The sequence below is a fragment of the Marasmius oreades genome, chromosome 8, assembly GCF_018924745.1.
Source record: "Marasmius oreades isolate 03SP1 chromosome 8, whole genome shotgun sequence".
NCBI classification, from domain to species: domain Eukaryota; kingdom Fungi; phylum Basidiomycota; class Agaricomycetes; order Agaricales; family Marasmiaceae; genus Marasmius; species Marasmius oreades.
The window spans coordinates 44,885-58,426 of NC_057330.1; the positions used below are offsets into that span (position 1 = coordinate 44,885).

At 47.9% G+C, this 13,542-nt stretch overlaps 6 protein-coding genes across 6 annotated transcripts; 3 read left to right on the forward strand and 3 right to left on the reverse strand.

The window, feature by feature from the left end:
- Window positions 1-535: 535 nt before the first annotated feature.
- On the forward strand, window positions 536-3,384 carry E1B28_011938 (uncharacterized protein; the record flags this gene model as incomplete). The annotated part of the gene is made up of 2 exons (XM_043156997.1): window positions 536-574; window positions 1,798-3,384. The coding sequence occupies 2 exons, from the start codon at window positions 536-538 to the stop codon at window positions 3,382-3,384; spliced, it is 1,626 nt and encodes a 541-aa protein (XP_043004362.1).
- Window positions 3,385-3,957: 573 nt separating this feature from the next.
- On the reverse strand, window positions 3,958-5,601 carry E1B28_011939 (uncharacterized protein). Its single transcript, XM_043156998.1, has 9 exons — window positions 5,261-5,601; window positions 5,131-5,206; window positions 4,998-5,075; window positions 4,891-4,949; window positions 4,695-4,831; window positions 4,468-4,641; window positions 4,339-4,407; window positions 4,168-4,278; window positions 3,958-4,106 (listed from the first exon to the last, which is right to left on the reverse strand). Exons 1-9 carry the CDS (start codon window positions 5,554-5,556, stop codon window positions 4,069-4,071), a joined length of 1,038 nt encoding a protein of 345 aa, XP_043004363.1. The 5' UTR covers window positions 5,557-5,601; the 3' UTR covers window positions 3,958-4,068.
- Window positions 5,602-5,744: 143 nt separating this feature from the next.
- E1B28_011940 (uncharacterized protein) lies at window positions 5,745-7,960 on the reverse strand. The gene is made up of 5 exons (XM_043156999.1): window positions 7,925-7,960; window positions 7,662-7,852; window positions 7,380-7,599; window positions 5,883-7,325; window positions 5,745-5,822 (listed from the first exon to the last, which is right to left on the reverse strand). The coding sequence occupies exons 3-4, from the start codon at window positions 7,575-7,577 to the stop codon at window positions 5,916-5,918; spliced, it is 1,608 nt and encodes a 535-aa protein (XP_043004364.1). The 5' UTR covers window positions 7,578-7,599; window positions 7,662-7,852; window positions 7,925-7,960; the 3' UTR covers window positions 5,745-5,822; window positions 5,883-5,915.
- Window positions 7,961-8,620: 660 nt separating this feature from the next.
- Window positions 8,621-8,978, forward strand: E1B28_011941 (uncharacterized protein; the record flags this gene model as incomplete). Its single annotated transcript, XM_043157000.1, has 2 exons — window positions 8,621-8,815; window positions 8,877-8,978. 2 exons carry the CDS (start codon window positions 8,621-8,623, stop codon window positions 8,976-8,978), a joined length of 297 nt encoding a protein of 98 aa, XP_043004365.1.
- A 333-nt stretch (window positions 8,979-9,311) lies between these two features.
- Window positions 9,312-10,655, forward strand: E1B28_011942 (uncharacterized protein; the record flags this gene model as incomplete). Its single annotated transcript, XM_043157001.1, has 4 exons — window positions 9,312-9,436; window positions 9,674-9,854; window positions 9,927-10,310; window positions 10,377-10,655. The coding sequence occupies 4 exons, from the start codon at window positions 9,312-9,314 to the stop codon at window positions 10,653-10,655; spliced, it is 969 nt and encodes a 322-aa protein (XP_043004366.1).
- Window positions 10,656-11,317: 662 nt separating this feature from the next.
- On the reverse strand, window positions 11,318-12,313 carry E1B28_011943 (uncharacterized protein; the record flags this gene model as incomplete). Its single annotated transcript, XM_043157002.1, has 1 exon — window positions 11,318-12,313. One exon carries the CDS (start codon window positions 12,311-12,313, stop codon window positions 11,318-11,320), a length of 996 nt encoding a protein of 331 aa, XP_043004367.1.
- Between the last annotated feature and the right edge of the window lie 1,229 nt (window positions 12,314-13,542).

Sequence of the window (13,542 nt, forward strand, 5' to 3'; positions counted from 1 at the left end):
CATTATGGCGGAGCCTGCCGGCCCCTTCGTCATTCCTCCTCCTCCTGCTAAGTTCCTTCCTATTCTTTTTCTTTCTCTTGTTTCAGTTCTCTTTCTTTACTTCACTAAAATGAACGCTTATTACCTTCTCTCTTGATAGAAACCGATAGATCAGATATAGATCAGATAATACTTCCTTCCCCGATATGACACTTTCATTTCGTACGATCAGGATCGGATCAAAGTCTCGGTAACCCTTTCCGCCGTTTTAGATAGTTGCCGAGCCGATGGCGCCGCGATGGAACTTTGTGAGGGTTTGGACCTATTTATACTTGCTTTGCGGGGAGTCATGTGCCGGAAATCTCAATCGGCAACAAACTCCGAGTCCGTGTTTCTCCGTCTCGACCTCAACCGCTACTCAACAGATGGAGATTTTATGGCAAGTTGAAAGTACAAGGCTTTTCCTACACCTGAGCGAGAGCTTGATTATTTAGGCTGGAAACTGGAAGCTGATCCACATTCGACCTCACCTCTTCATTCGTCGACACTTGCTACTATGCCAAAGTCGCCAGTTGTGTCGAGAGTTCTACATCAGGTGAGTTTTTGCACGTTCAGGTACTGATATATATATGTTGGTGGTGATCCTTCCATCTACACGTCATTTTCGCCCGTCGCTCCGCTATGTTTGGATGTACTGACTCCGTAGAGCCGTCCATGTTCGGTTACCATTCTTCTAGTCAAATCCGTTCGGTCCAGCTTCTTCAGTTTACAAGTCTACGTTGGGTTACATCTTTTCTACACGAATGTTATCCATTAGATCCCTAATCATTCCTTGTTTAAACCATGCAGCACCAAGCGCCCCAATTCCGTCCTGGGACAGTCTGTGCCGCCGGCTGTGGGGTGTTTTCTCTGTCGATTATCTCTCTGAAGTCAACGACAAGCCCGCCGCCTATTGCTGTCACAAGCTGTCTCACCCTTTCCACTGCAATTTTCCAATCCCGGATCATGTTCTCCATATCCCACTGCGCATCTTTATACAACCCATCCTTATGAACCAAATCTTGTCCTAGCTAAGTCGAAACCATTTCTTCAGGCCGGGATCATGTCAGTATCCTTGACTTTTTTCACAATCGAGTCGTATTGTTGGTTATCTGAGGACCCTGCCGCTACGATGGTCTTCATTCTAAACCAAATTTCACAAAAGCTCAGCGATAACAACTCGTCGCTTCAGCCTATCCCTCCTTTATTCTGTCCATCCACTTCGGTCATACGCATCAACTGTCAATGGTTCTTGAGCCTCATCATGTCGTTAACGTGCAGCACTCTAGGGATGCTGTGCCGACAGTAGCTGCATGAGCATTCCAGGTACACTCATACAAAAAACCCCGCCGAAGGACTTGTACTCCAACGCCTTCGTTTTGAAAGCCTTCAACGCTGGGGCATACCCCGCGCCTTGTCATACATTCCACTTTTTCTCGGGATTGCACTCCTCCTATTTATTGCTGGTTTATTGGAGGCGTTTTGGCTGCGAAATCCTATTCTATTTGGCATCGGCCTCGTTTACACCCTGTATCTCACCACAGTTGTGCTACCCGCCCTACAAATCATTCTCACTGGTATTACGCTCACAACTCACCCTCCTGACAATCCTTTTTCGATCCTCAACCGCCTCCCTTCCCTACACTATATATGTCCCTACAAAACTCCACTTGCATGGGTTGCATTCTTGTATACCCGGGCAGTGTTGAGCATTTCCCCTGTTAAGCAACTCATTTACCGCCTCTCCAAGAATACTAACTTCGGGATGTTCCAAGATAGGTTGGACAGCTATCTGCGTGCTATTTCGGACTGGGAGTCGCTCGATCTTGGTGTGCTACAAACGTTTCAGCACATCAGCCCTCGGGCCCGTCGGTATATAAACTGCAGGGCGCTCAATGGTTACTGAAGACATACTGGGATACACCGTCACTCGTACCGCATCTCAGGACGATTCTCCATCGTGATATGTCACTGAGTCATGCAACCCTCGTGACTTTCTCTGCCCTTGACCAGTGGAAACTCCTTGCGTGGAAGAAACTGGAGACGTTCGAATTAGATCTAGTGTTAGCAAACCCAAGCAAGTTTTTCCGTGAAGAACGCCAAAGGGTGGGACTAGATCCAGAAGGTAGAGACAGCATAGCCGGATCGCCAACCTCATTCGAATCACCACTATGTACTCAGCTGCTTTATTACCTGGCTTCTTGGGGTGATGATCCCATCGGCTGGAAGCTACTGTACGAGCTCACGCACGAGTTTTATCGGATGAACATTCCCCTGCAAGCCAAAATCCCTTTCGTACTTCCATTTTACCACATCGAAAAACTCTTGTTGCCACCCGCAACGAGTGTTGGTCAACGGCCGTTTTCTTCCGGAGCATCCTCTTCGCCTGTTTTCGAGAGGAAGTTGGGTTTGGAATTCTTGGAATTTTACAGCACGGGGTGGAGCTTTGCCTCTGAACTCGATGGTGGACATTATGACAAACTCGCGTTAGTAACGGCGTTGACCAGTCATGTCCGAAGCTACTCACAAACCTCAACCCTTGTCACCACCGAGGAAGGGTTTGGTTTCTTGAGCTTTATTCATGGCAGAATCATCACAGAGGAATTATACCAAAATGGAGATTGGACGTTCACAGACATTATACCGAATTGGCTATCTGCATTGGACGAAGTACAGAGCCACCGTCCAGATCGTTTATTCGAGCGAATACCCGGTTTCTTCCCGTTGACCGTTTCGGGTTTAATGGGATTATTGAAAACCTCGGGAAAGACGTCGGCCCTCGTGCCCATACTGGATTCCTTCAAAGAGGGTTGGGATGAAGTAGGGCAGCGTCAACGGCACAGTTTGGTCAACGCCTTGTCGGAACACATCAATTCCCAGCAATTTGCTCGTCCTATGCTACTTCTTCTTGAAGCAGGTGATTCCGGTCGCGACAGTCTGAATGCAGGTGTAGGTTTCCTCACGTTTGTGAATAACAAACTGGCTGAAGATCCCACTTTCCATCGCGGGGAATTTTCTGGTATCAGGAGTCGTTGGGTAAAAGCTTTGCGGCATATAGGATATTCTCATCGGTTGCCACCAGATCACTTCCGGCTCGTCCCAGAGCCTGGTGGTACAAGAGCAACGCGGACCGGGACAGAAAGCGCAAGCTGGAGAACTGAGTCAGAGAGCGACGAAGAAAATGAACAGCATCATCAAGAGGATCAGGGAGAGGCAGGTGGAGAGGGAGATGTGATTCCGTCGGAGGAGCCTCTGGACACCCGGGAAACCGGAGATAGTGTGTCGATCAATACTGAGAACCAGCCTGAGCATGGTAGGGAAAACGAAGGGGTATTCGGCGGCCCTGGGGCAGACAAAAATGTCTGAAAGAACGGAGTCTGTTTGTTTATAGTTGTGTACAAGGTCACGTTCGAGATTGGTGACAGCATCTTTTTTGTCCATCTTTACGCATTTGAATAAATGTATATCTGTGGACATACCGATGAGTGTACTCACAAGAGCTTTTGGCGGGAGACTTCGACTCCGGGTCTCATGACATAAAACTTTAATTTTGGAACTGTGTAAGAGTCCCACGATCACGACTCTCTTCAGAACAAATTCTCGTCAAAAATTTGAAGACATTACGATACGCCGTGAGTAAATCATACATGGTGCTCGTTGATGGAGCAAGTTGGATTGACGAAGCGAGAAGGAGCTGGGTGGGGGATTTCAGTCGCAATCGGAAACGCGGGTGAAGGAAACGATCGTGGATGTGGAAGGGTCCGAGCCAGCTCGCCGTTCAACCATCCATCGTTCCCATGTTTCCAAGTAGCGTTTACATTCAGGACAATACCATTCGTCAACCCACACCCGAACCCACCGCTTACCCCGCTTACCCCGCTCCATCTGCAGCGCCGGACTTTCCAGTTGATCTAGATGATCAAGGCACTCCATCGTGGATCTGTCTTTGAAACTCGCCTTTTGATTGAAGATTACGGACATTGTTTGAATTAGATTGAAAATGCGTATAGATTTGAATGCAAGGAATATATGTATATGATAGCCATCATCCTAGTAACGAGAGTACCTTCGACGAGAGTAAGAATGGTCTGGAAAACGTTACCAGGAACGTGAGTACCAAAGAAAATGACAGAGAGGTATATACCTTACACGTAGAATAATCTCTCGCAGTATTGATATCCTCCATTCCAGGAAGGCCGGCAAGGTTGACGTATCCTTCTTGTGACTTTCCACCACTTTTATTGGGTGAAGAATCCGACACTTTGTATTTGAATGTCAGAGAAGGAAAGGGTAGTATCGACCATTGGATCTGGTACTCACGATACCACGGAGCACGGCACCAAACGCATTTGGTGGCTTCTGTCGATTTCGTTCGTTGGTATCCGAGGTCTAAGGAAGTGCGTCAGCTTTCAGGAGGCCCTACCAACAACATACAGAAAAGACACTCACAATTATTCCAACATGGCTTATGAACCGCGTTCCCGCATCGCTTACACCATTCCAACACACCAGTGAGGGACTCGAGCGTGGTTTTGCTCGGGTCGTGCATGGTGTCGTAGCATATCGGGCAGTCGTCCTCTGGCGTGGGGATACGGCGGTTTTCGGTTGAACTTGACGCTGCTGCTGTAAACGGAAAACATGAACACGGGATTTCCTTGGAACTGCTGATAACGAACCCGAGGGATCAGCTCTTCCGGTAACACCTTTCCAAGCTTCAATGATTCGGTCGTCAGCGAGGGAGCCGTGTCCGCGTAGCTGTGGTGGAGCAGGCGCGGCATCGAAAAGTTCTTGGAGTTCCGAGTTGAGGAGGGCTCTGGGAGAATATTACATGGTGGGTGGTGTGGAAGGAGCATGGTAAGTGGCAACGCATACTTTTGGTACCAATGACTAGAACTTCTATGAAGATGGAACACCTTGAAAAAGACGAACAACTGGAAACGAGTCAATACGTTACTGACAAAGTCAGAAAAAACACAAACAATATGTTTACAATGGTTTCCCTTCAGCGCATCTGGGCAATCGCAACGAGGCAAGTTATCGACAACGACTGTGTATACCTAATCCTCTGAGGTAAGTCATTCAACAACGCCACTCTGAATCGAACAAAGATACGTTTCCAGTGGATCCAGAGACCGTAAAAGTCTCTCTCAATGAGCCCTCTTCGCGCTCTCGATGAATCAAAAAGAATCTGAAGTCTCTAGTGTCAGCTTTTTTACCTAGAAAGAAAGAAAAGAAACCACACCTCTGAGCTAAGGCCCTATCCAACCTTTCCTCAACGTTAATCGGACAATGCCCTCTATATCGAGCCAGACGTTTCTCTGACTCCGGCTTCGCCTGCTTTTCCTTCCCTTTTCGCTTTCCTTTAGATTTCGGAGTACCCTCTGCAGCTAAGGAAGGCTCGTTGCTCGGTCCTGGTTGTGCGATGGGACTTGTATGTGTGGCGTGCGTCTGAGTGGCACTGGTACGCGATTTCTTGTTGTTATTGGTGGAGGGATGTTCCTCCTTGAGTTCTGAGGCCTTTCGTTTGCGTGTAACCATGTTATGAAGAGGGGCAGATAGAAGCCAATGGTGACGGTCTGGAACAAAGTGTGACATAACGCTTTAACGCTTGGTAGTCATGCCGAATTTTCCCACACCTTGACGGAGATCCGGGCCAGGCCTCAGCGTAGAATAGGCGTATGTATACCATTGTGATACAGCAAAATTACTCGTACATTGGAAGCGGACACGGATTTCAAGAGGCATAATAGACATTTTCAACCTCAATTATTCAACGCCTCCGCCCAGTCATCGCGGATAAATATCTGGTAGAGTAAAAGTGGGAAGGTCGAAACGGACGAGAGGATGTTGACCAAAATACCCACATAATTTGATTAGAATTTCAATTCCCCGACTTCTCAACTAGGCTTCTTCGCTACTTCTACCTGCTTCCAACATTTCCTATCTTTCCCCCTCTTCTCGTACTCCTCAATGTACGCCAACCCCTTTTTCACCTCACTCCAAGTCCCGTTCCAAGTCATCATCGCTTTACCTTCTGGATCCCAGCACGTATCAAACTTGATTTCGCAACTGGTGGGTAGAAGCTGGCTTAAGAACATCGCTACACCGATCACGTCTACCTTTTCGAAGAAAAGCGTTTGGTTTCCCGGTGAGAACGTAGTAAGACGTCGAAAAGGGACAATCTCCTCTTCCGTACTGTTCTCACTACGGATGTCAGCGACGACACGCATGCGAAGCTCCTCGAGCAGCGGACAGGATCGACTGAGTGGCAGAAGAGCTCGGAGGTTTAGCTGGTCATGAATCTCCCAGAAACCCTCAACCTGAGGATCGTCACATAGAACCATCGATCTAAGGGAGGGCCACGACGAAGCCAGTTTGACCACATCCTTTTCGCGAACGACGAGAGGCAACGGGTGGGTAACCGCGAAATGAGTGATCGTTTTGCAACCCAAGATTGGTTCAATATGAACGAAATGGACAACTTCGGCGACATTAGGAGTCTGAGGCAAGGTTTCTGGTGGGAACCTCGTATCAAATCGAAGTGCTAGCCTTTGCATACCCGTAAACTGGTGGGATATCACTTCTAGGAGGTCTTTTATCGCACAAGGCGCTTCTCTTCGTCGGGATGTAGACGAGATTGTCAGACGCAAGAGTCGGGGTGCGAAGTCATTGCTCTCGCGGAGGAAGTGGGTGAATGTTTCGTAAGGGGTATGAAGGGAAAGCTCTGTTAAGTTAGGGAGGGCGCGGACTCTATTGAGAGGAGGCATCTGTTCGCTACCAACATCCTCGAATGCTCGGGTAAATCGAAGTGTTCTCAAACTCTCGTTGAGAGGAGTGAGATGGTCGAAGGCGCAAGAAAGGTCGGCGAAGGCAGGGAGAGTTATCGTTTCAACGGAACGAAGTCCGCCAAGTGATGTAGTCAATGAAGCGTTGAGTGCGGCTTGCGAGTTTTTTCCCACCTCTATTTGGAACACCTTCAAGGACGGCATATAGTCCGAGACGGCGATCGAGTACTCCTTAAATATGTCATATCCGACTTCATTATTGACAAACAACTGGAAACTCCTCACGCTCGAATGCATAAAGATGACACTGTGATCTCCATAACCACAAGAGTCGAGCCCAATACGCCATTCGATAGCCTGGAGGTTGGGAAATACTGGCTTGGAATGTTGAAATCGAGCGATCGTGTCGAGTAGGGAAAGTTCATCGGGATCCATACGTTCGCAACGTAGTTTGTGAACGCGCCATGCATAGCGTTCCTGAAACAACGTCCATCTTTCGCGAGTAAGCGGAGGTTCAAAACACTGGAAATGGAGCTCAGCCAAATATCAGCCAATGCAAATCAATGAGCAGCGTACGTATTGCCCAATATGCTGCGTGGTAGTTGGTCCAAAAAACCTGAAAAGATCTCGAAGGTCGGTAATTACACGCCAAACCGCATTCAGTCCATCGTTTTGCCACAATTTGCAGACAAGTGCGTTCGAAACGTTGGTTCTTCTGTCGCTCCACTGAAAGATGTTTTGAAGAAGTTCAGAGATTCCAAGTGCCTGGTGCATGATGTTGAGAATGAACAGTGGTCTGAAAGTCGACGATTATTAGAAACCATGAAATGGCGAAGGACAGAGAAGGGGTGTACATACTGTTTGTTAATGAAATCTGTCTGGAATGGGGGGCTCTTATACTACACGCGACTTCGACATTCAGGCTTCCCCGCAGCGCCTCGTGTGCCTCAAGGTCAAGTGTCTACTGCGGTCGCATTTAATCCCCAGGATTGGCGATGTCAGGATGGTGAAGCAAAAAACTGCGGAGTGCGTCTGAGAAGAAACTTCATCTACAACCAATATTGTTTGTGAGAAGTCCAACGCTATCGTTCGACCTTGTATAGGTAAGAGTTGGGCCTCACCAAGTAGATTGGAATAACGGTCGTTCAATGAGTCAGAGGTAAGAATGCTTGAACACCTCGTGGGCGACGCGAGGTTGAAGCTCCGATCAAACGTGGCATTTTCGCACTCCGCCGGCGAACGCCGACTGTGATTTTCCCTATCACCCTCGTGTACACTCCCACAGCGCCTCATTCTATGGTTCAAATAAGTCACTATATATCACGAACTTCTGCTGGAGGATCCGCAGTCTTATACACAGGCTCCAAGGCTCGATTAGTCGGCTATCGACAGCGCCCTAATTCATAAATGACCGTGGTCGTAAGCGTCTGTTTAATCAGCTCATTTAACGCTCCCGGCTTTCTTTTTGTTATACAGGTTATCTCGACCGCCTTCGAACACTTCGAGCGCAAGGAGTCTTTTGTTTTTACTACTACAGCCCAAGACCAGCCCGAGGGTTGGTCGTTGTAATACTGCTGTGCATTAACATTGCCCGTGTTCCCATAAAGTTACAAAACCATCAATTCAAGCTTGACAGGCCTTTCCTACCCACATCGATCTACACCTCGTGCAGCTAATTCAGTGTTTTTGAGGCCGCTCAACAGCATCTGAATCGTATCCTCAACTGCGGATGCCCTGCATAGTTCAACATACCCACTGTTCTTGGCATATACATTCTTACATATATAATCGAGCTTTTCTCCAGAGTCAACTCCCCAATGCGCCTCCTCACTCCTATGGCGCTCGCCGGTGCCAATGTAGCCGTATTGACTCAAGCAAAAATGTTCCATTGGCCTAATCGCCAGATGGAATGGGTCGACACTACCATCTTCGAGCTAAATTTCTTTGAGAATACAACTCTCAATTGCGCGCCTAGGGAAAACACGAGGGTTGCGGCTCAATGGATTCGGTTGGTGAGTTTCAGGCAATGAGGGTTAACGGTGGGGATTACTGATACTTCCTAAAACCTTCCAGGCGTTCCATGATATGGCTACGCATAACGTGGACGATGGAACTGGAGGACTAGATGGATCTATCATCTATAAATTTGACCGACCAGAGGTGGATGTTCGCTGAGGCTTTCGTTCCACATTATTGAGACTTTTTTTTGGAATATAGGAGTGAAGAGAAGCATTTTGGATTTTACAGGTTTTGGCTCTCGATTCTTTGGTTGTAAGTCTGTCCCCTTACGAGTCATCTCAACAACGGACAATACCCTTCTTGTTTCTCCCTTGGCAGTGGCGGATATCCTGGCAGCCGGAACAGTAGTGGCAAGCCTGGAATGCGGAGGACCATACATTCTTTACAGGATCGGACGGGTCGTCGGGAGGATTTGGAACGCCCGAACCTCAGCATGATCTCAATACGCTCACGGAATCTTTTAGGAAACAAGGGTTCACTCAGTCAGAGATGATTGCGCTCACTGCGTGCGGTCATGCTCTGGGTGGCGTTAGGCAGCAACATTTCCCTGATATCCTGAAGGACCGAGCGTTCCAGTTTTTCAAGGGCAATACTACGATGTTCACTAATGGAGGGTAAGTCATCTAGAGTTACAACTATTAATTTTCAACATTTGGTGATTTTACGATCTTCAGTGTCACCGAGTAGCTTGACGAAACCACCGAGAATCCTTTGGTCGTTGGGGTAAACGCCACTATGCACTCTGACCTCCGAGTATTCATGAGCGACAGGAACGCTACGATGCAGAGGTACCGTCTTTTCCGTTCTTCGTTTGCGAAAAAAAAAGTAGGAAACTTATGATGTTTGTTTAGCTTATCCTCTCTAGAAACGTTCAACAACACCTGCGCTACTCTCTTCGAGAGAATGATCAACACCGTTTCTTCCTCATTCACTCTCACGGACATCATCGAGCCCTGGGATTACAAAGTTGGAGAAGCTCGTATATCAGTCGCGAATGATTCCGACACTTTGTTGATGCAGACCACTCTTAGGGTAAGATCATAGTCGTCTCCTATGCTCCACCTACACAACATTACTGAAATTTAATTATCCCCCCCGATTTAGCTTTTGGACGTCGAGGACAATCCCGATAGAGAAGTCAAACTAGTCTGGGTGGACAAAGACGGATCATGCTCTCAAGGAACCTGCTCCTCCCCCGCCACCACCTCCAACCGTATCACCGGTACCACTCTCTTCAGAAGAGTATTTGGGAAAACAGCGCTCCAGTACAATTTCGTCGTGAACGGTATCGACCCTGTCAAATCTATCAACAAATTCTGGTTCGAAATCGACGAAAAGGACGGTTCTCAACCGACTGTGGTCAAGAACGACGATGGCCAAGGTTACGTGATCTCCCAGGACGATGTGCTATTCGATATCGCTCGGAGTATCTTATACGCCGACAGTCTGACTAGTATCACCAACTTCGCTTCCGAGGTGGTTATCGCAGTAAGTCTTTGGCTTGTCAAAATTCAAAAACATATCCATAATCATGATCCTCTCTCTTTCACGTAGGTCAAAGACACCCTAGTCGAAAATGGCGGCACAGCCCCCATCCACATTGAAACTGCCAACTCCTTCATCACGGTCCCGTTCAAATTCGAGGTTTTGAAACCTAAACTAGACACTCGTTTCAATCATACCGCCGGTTATACCTTCTTTTCTTTCGTTCCCACCGAGTTTTTGACTAGCGCCTTTGATGTTTATTACGGAGAGGTTGCGCCTGACAACCTCAGGATTCAATTTGGGCAGGTGTTTGAGGCGAGGAACCAAGTGATAGGACCGTTGCCTTGATGTTTTTTCCTTCCAGTCCGTAACTTAGAATGGCGGCCATGGCCCCAAAGCGGCTCGGTTTTTAGGCTTCTAATGTTTCCCCAACAGACTTTGTAGGCCTCACAGTACTGTACTTATAGCAGTATGGACAATATCAATCACTTTAACTTGTTTTACACCTTAACTTTATCGCTAGTCCGTGACTTTACGCTGCGTATCGCTGAAAAAACGCTCGTTGAGAACACCAGCGGTCATCTCTCCTCGTATATAACAGAAAGGTGATGATATTGCTATCTACTTAGTACACTTTGTTTATAAGAGAACCCAATCAAAAAGAGCCGTCTGCTTTATATCCTCCTTGCGAGCAGGTATCCGTTAGAAACCTGAGAACGGACAAAGAGGAGGTAGGTAGATATCCAACTTGGTAGCTACAAGAGTGATTTACGCGTTTTTTAGCGATACAGCGTACGGCGGATGACAACAACTAGTAAAAATAAATGTATGTAGGGGGGTAGGGTGGTGAGATAGAAAATGTACTTTGGTCTTCACGTAAACATGGAAGGATAAGGGGAGAGGGGGGAAAACGTGGATTAGCTACAAAAAAAAAGTATGATGGGGCCGAGGGGAAGGGAGGGAAGAAGAAATTTTTTTTTTCCTTTCCACCAAAAAGAAGAAACCATCGATCAAAAGCTGGAAACACACTCCAAAATCCTCTCTCCTCGGTCCCTCTCAATGCCTTCCAACCACTCAAGTCCATACCCATCACAGCTTTGAACAGCACCATCGGAAGCTTCCTCTCCTAAAATTCGCAACAGCTTTTCATACGAAAATATCCGTTTCGCCTCGATCAACTCTTCTCGTTGGGCTGGAGAGAGCGTGATGGTGGGTGGGAGGGAAGGAAAAGGCCGAGGGTTAGGTGGCGGTGAAGAGGTAGAACCAGAAGAATAAGAATTCACGAACGCCTGCAAGAGAGGTGTACGAGGTGTAGTAGACTGAGGAATAGATCCACAATTCGACTTTGCATTCGAATCCGCAATCATCAACTCCGTCCCCCCTTCCTCCCGTTGTACAACTCTCTTAAGCCCGACCTTCGTCACCCTGATCTTCAACAACGACCGCGGTGTCCTAACCATCACCATTAACACCCGCTTCAGAAATGCTAGAAACGCCTTTCGGTTACGAAGTCGTAGGGGCACGGGCATCGCCAGCTTGCGAGGGAAACCAAAGTATGGTGGGGGAGGGTATCGGAAGCCACCACCGCCACCTCCTCCTGGAGGAGGGGAGTTTGGTCCTGCTCCGACGGGGTTTATATGGCGGTGGTGTTCTCGTACCACATGCCTGGTACCGACACCACGAGAAAGGCGGCGAGGAGAGAGGCGTGATGTAAGGGCACGAGTGCGGTTGTAACCAGTGGTCGATGGGCCGCGAGAGCTGGATATGGTGGATGGTGGGATCGATGACAACAGTTGTGGATCGGTGAGCGACGGATAAGGAGCTGAAAAGTGCGCTTCAGGTGGGAGGTCAAAGGTGTATTCGGGTACAAGGATGCCTGGTTGGGAAAAGCTGGCCACGGTACCAGTTTGATAGCGTTGGAGGTCGGAGGGAGGGAGGATGACTGTAGTCGTGGAAACGGTGGACGTATCGGATATCGTATCTGAAGCATTGGAACAGGTGGACATGGCGAAGGGAGGTTGGATAGATGAAGATGGAGGGAAAATGTAGATGGTGGGCAGACACAAAGGGAGGATATGGATACAACTGAATGAAAGACAATATGAAGGAGAGGGTGTGAGGAATACCGGTATTCTCAGTAGTGGGAAAGAAGAAGAGATAGAAGAAGGGATATAGGTCGCAGATAACGTTCCGGAATTTATGGAAATTCATCCTGTCCGATGAGCCACCCGACATTAAAGGGTCAGAGAGACAAAGAGACATGAGGTAAGGAAGTGGGACAAAGGAATAATATCGAAGAGGTCAACAAAGACGTTTCTTCGATTTTGGTGGCATTATCCGTCGGGGTGGAAACCGGTAAGCTTTCATGTCCAAATTTGTCAGAGCCGACTGCTTTCTTTCAGAAGAATGGTAGATGCTATCTTTGCCTATATCCGCCATTGTGAGTCATGTGGATATTTCACGTCACAATGAACGACGCACCAATGGTAATGATGGCCCGTCGTTGGTTTCCGCCCTTCCTTTCACCAATTCATACGGGCATAGTACTTCTCCGAGATCCTGCTCCTCTATTACCCAATTAGAACAGTTCTGGTTCCAAGACCGAAGGCTAGCGGAGGCGCTGTGTCCCATCTCCTCCTGTGTATACAAAGCTTCCCTATAGCATAATTATCAGTATCGTGGTTTATATATCCGCCGGCAGCACCAACCATAAAGCGATGCGAATTGTCGTGGCCAAGTCGTGTAGCACACGCTAGACAATATTGATAGCCAGCTGGAATGCACAACAGATCAACTTTACGTTCTGGGAAACAGAACCAAATTTAGCCCGCACCATTTAAACAAAAACAGTCGCCTCGTAGAGACCGCGACTGGCCACCCAACAACTTCCTATTATCCTGATGTCGGCGCCAGATAACCCGTGTGCTGCGCTGAGAATATTACCGGGGAACTCTTAGTTGTTGCAACCCTCAAGGCTATACATTGCAGAGGACTTCTTTCAGGGTTCGGACCAACGTCACCATTCACATTCACTTGACTGAGAGACTCCGAGATTTGTGAACGATAACGATATTGACTGAAAGGACTGTTAGTTGTTTCATCAACGGGACGACGTCTGAATCGCACCTTTTCATTAACGAGTTTTCCCTCAATATGCCCCCAAGAGATTGGCGTTTCCCAGACGACATCTGGTTATCAGAACTCCAGGCATAGCATTTCTGGCCATCGCCTGCTC

Bases quoted from the DNA above. Each gene is read 5' to 3' on its own strand.
- E1B28_011939 (XM_043156998.1), bottom strand. From the start codon at position 5,556: ATGGTTACACGCAAACGAAAGGCCTCAGAACTCAAGGAGGAACATCCC. The intron at 5,207-5,260 runs GTGTGGTTTCTT...TAGAGACTTCAG, and splicing joins GATAGGGCCTTAGCTCAGAG to ATTCTTTTTGATTCATCGAG. The intron at 5,076-5,130 runs GTATCTTTGTTC...TCAGAGGATTAG, and splicing joins TCTCTGGATCCACTGGAAAC to GTATACACAGTCGTTGTCGA.
- E1B28_011940 (XM_043156999.1), bottom strand. From the start codon at position 7,577: ATGCACCAGGCACTTGGAATCTCTGAACTTCTTCAAAACATCTTTCAG. The intron at 7,326-7,379 runs GTACGCTGCTCA...CTCCATTTCCAG, and splicing joins CGCAGCATATTGGGCAATAC to TGTTTTGAACCTCCGCTTAC.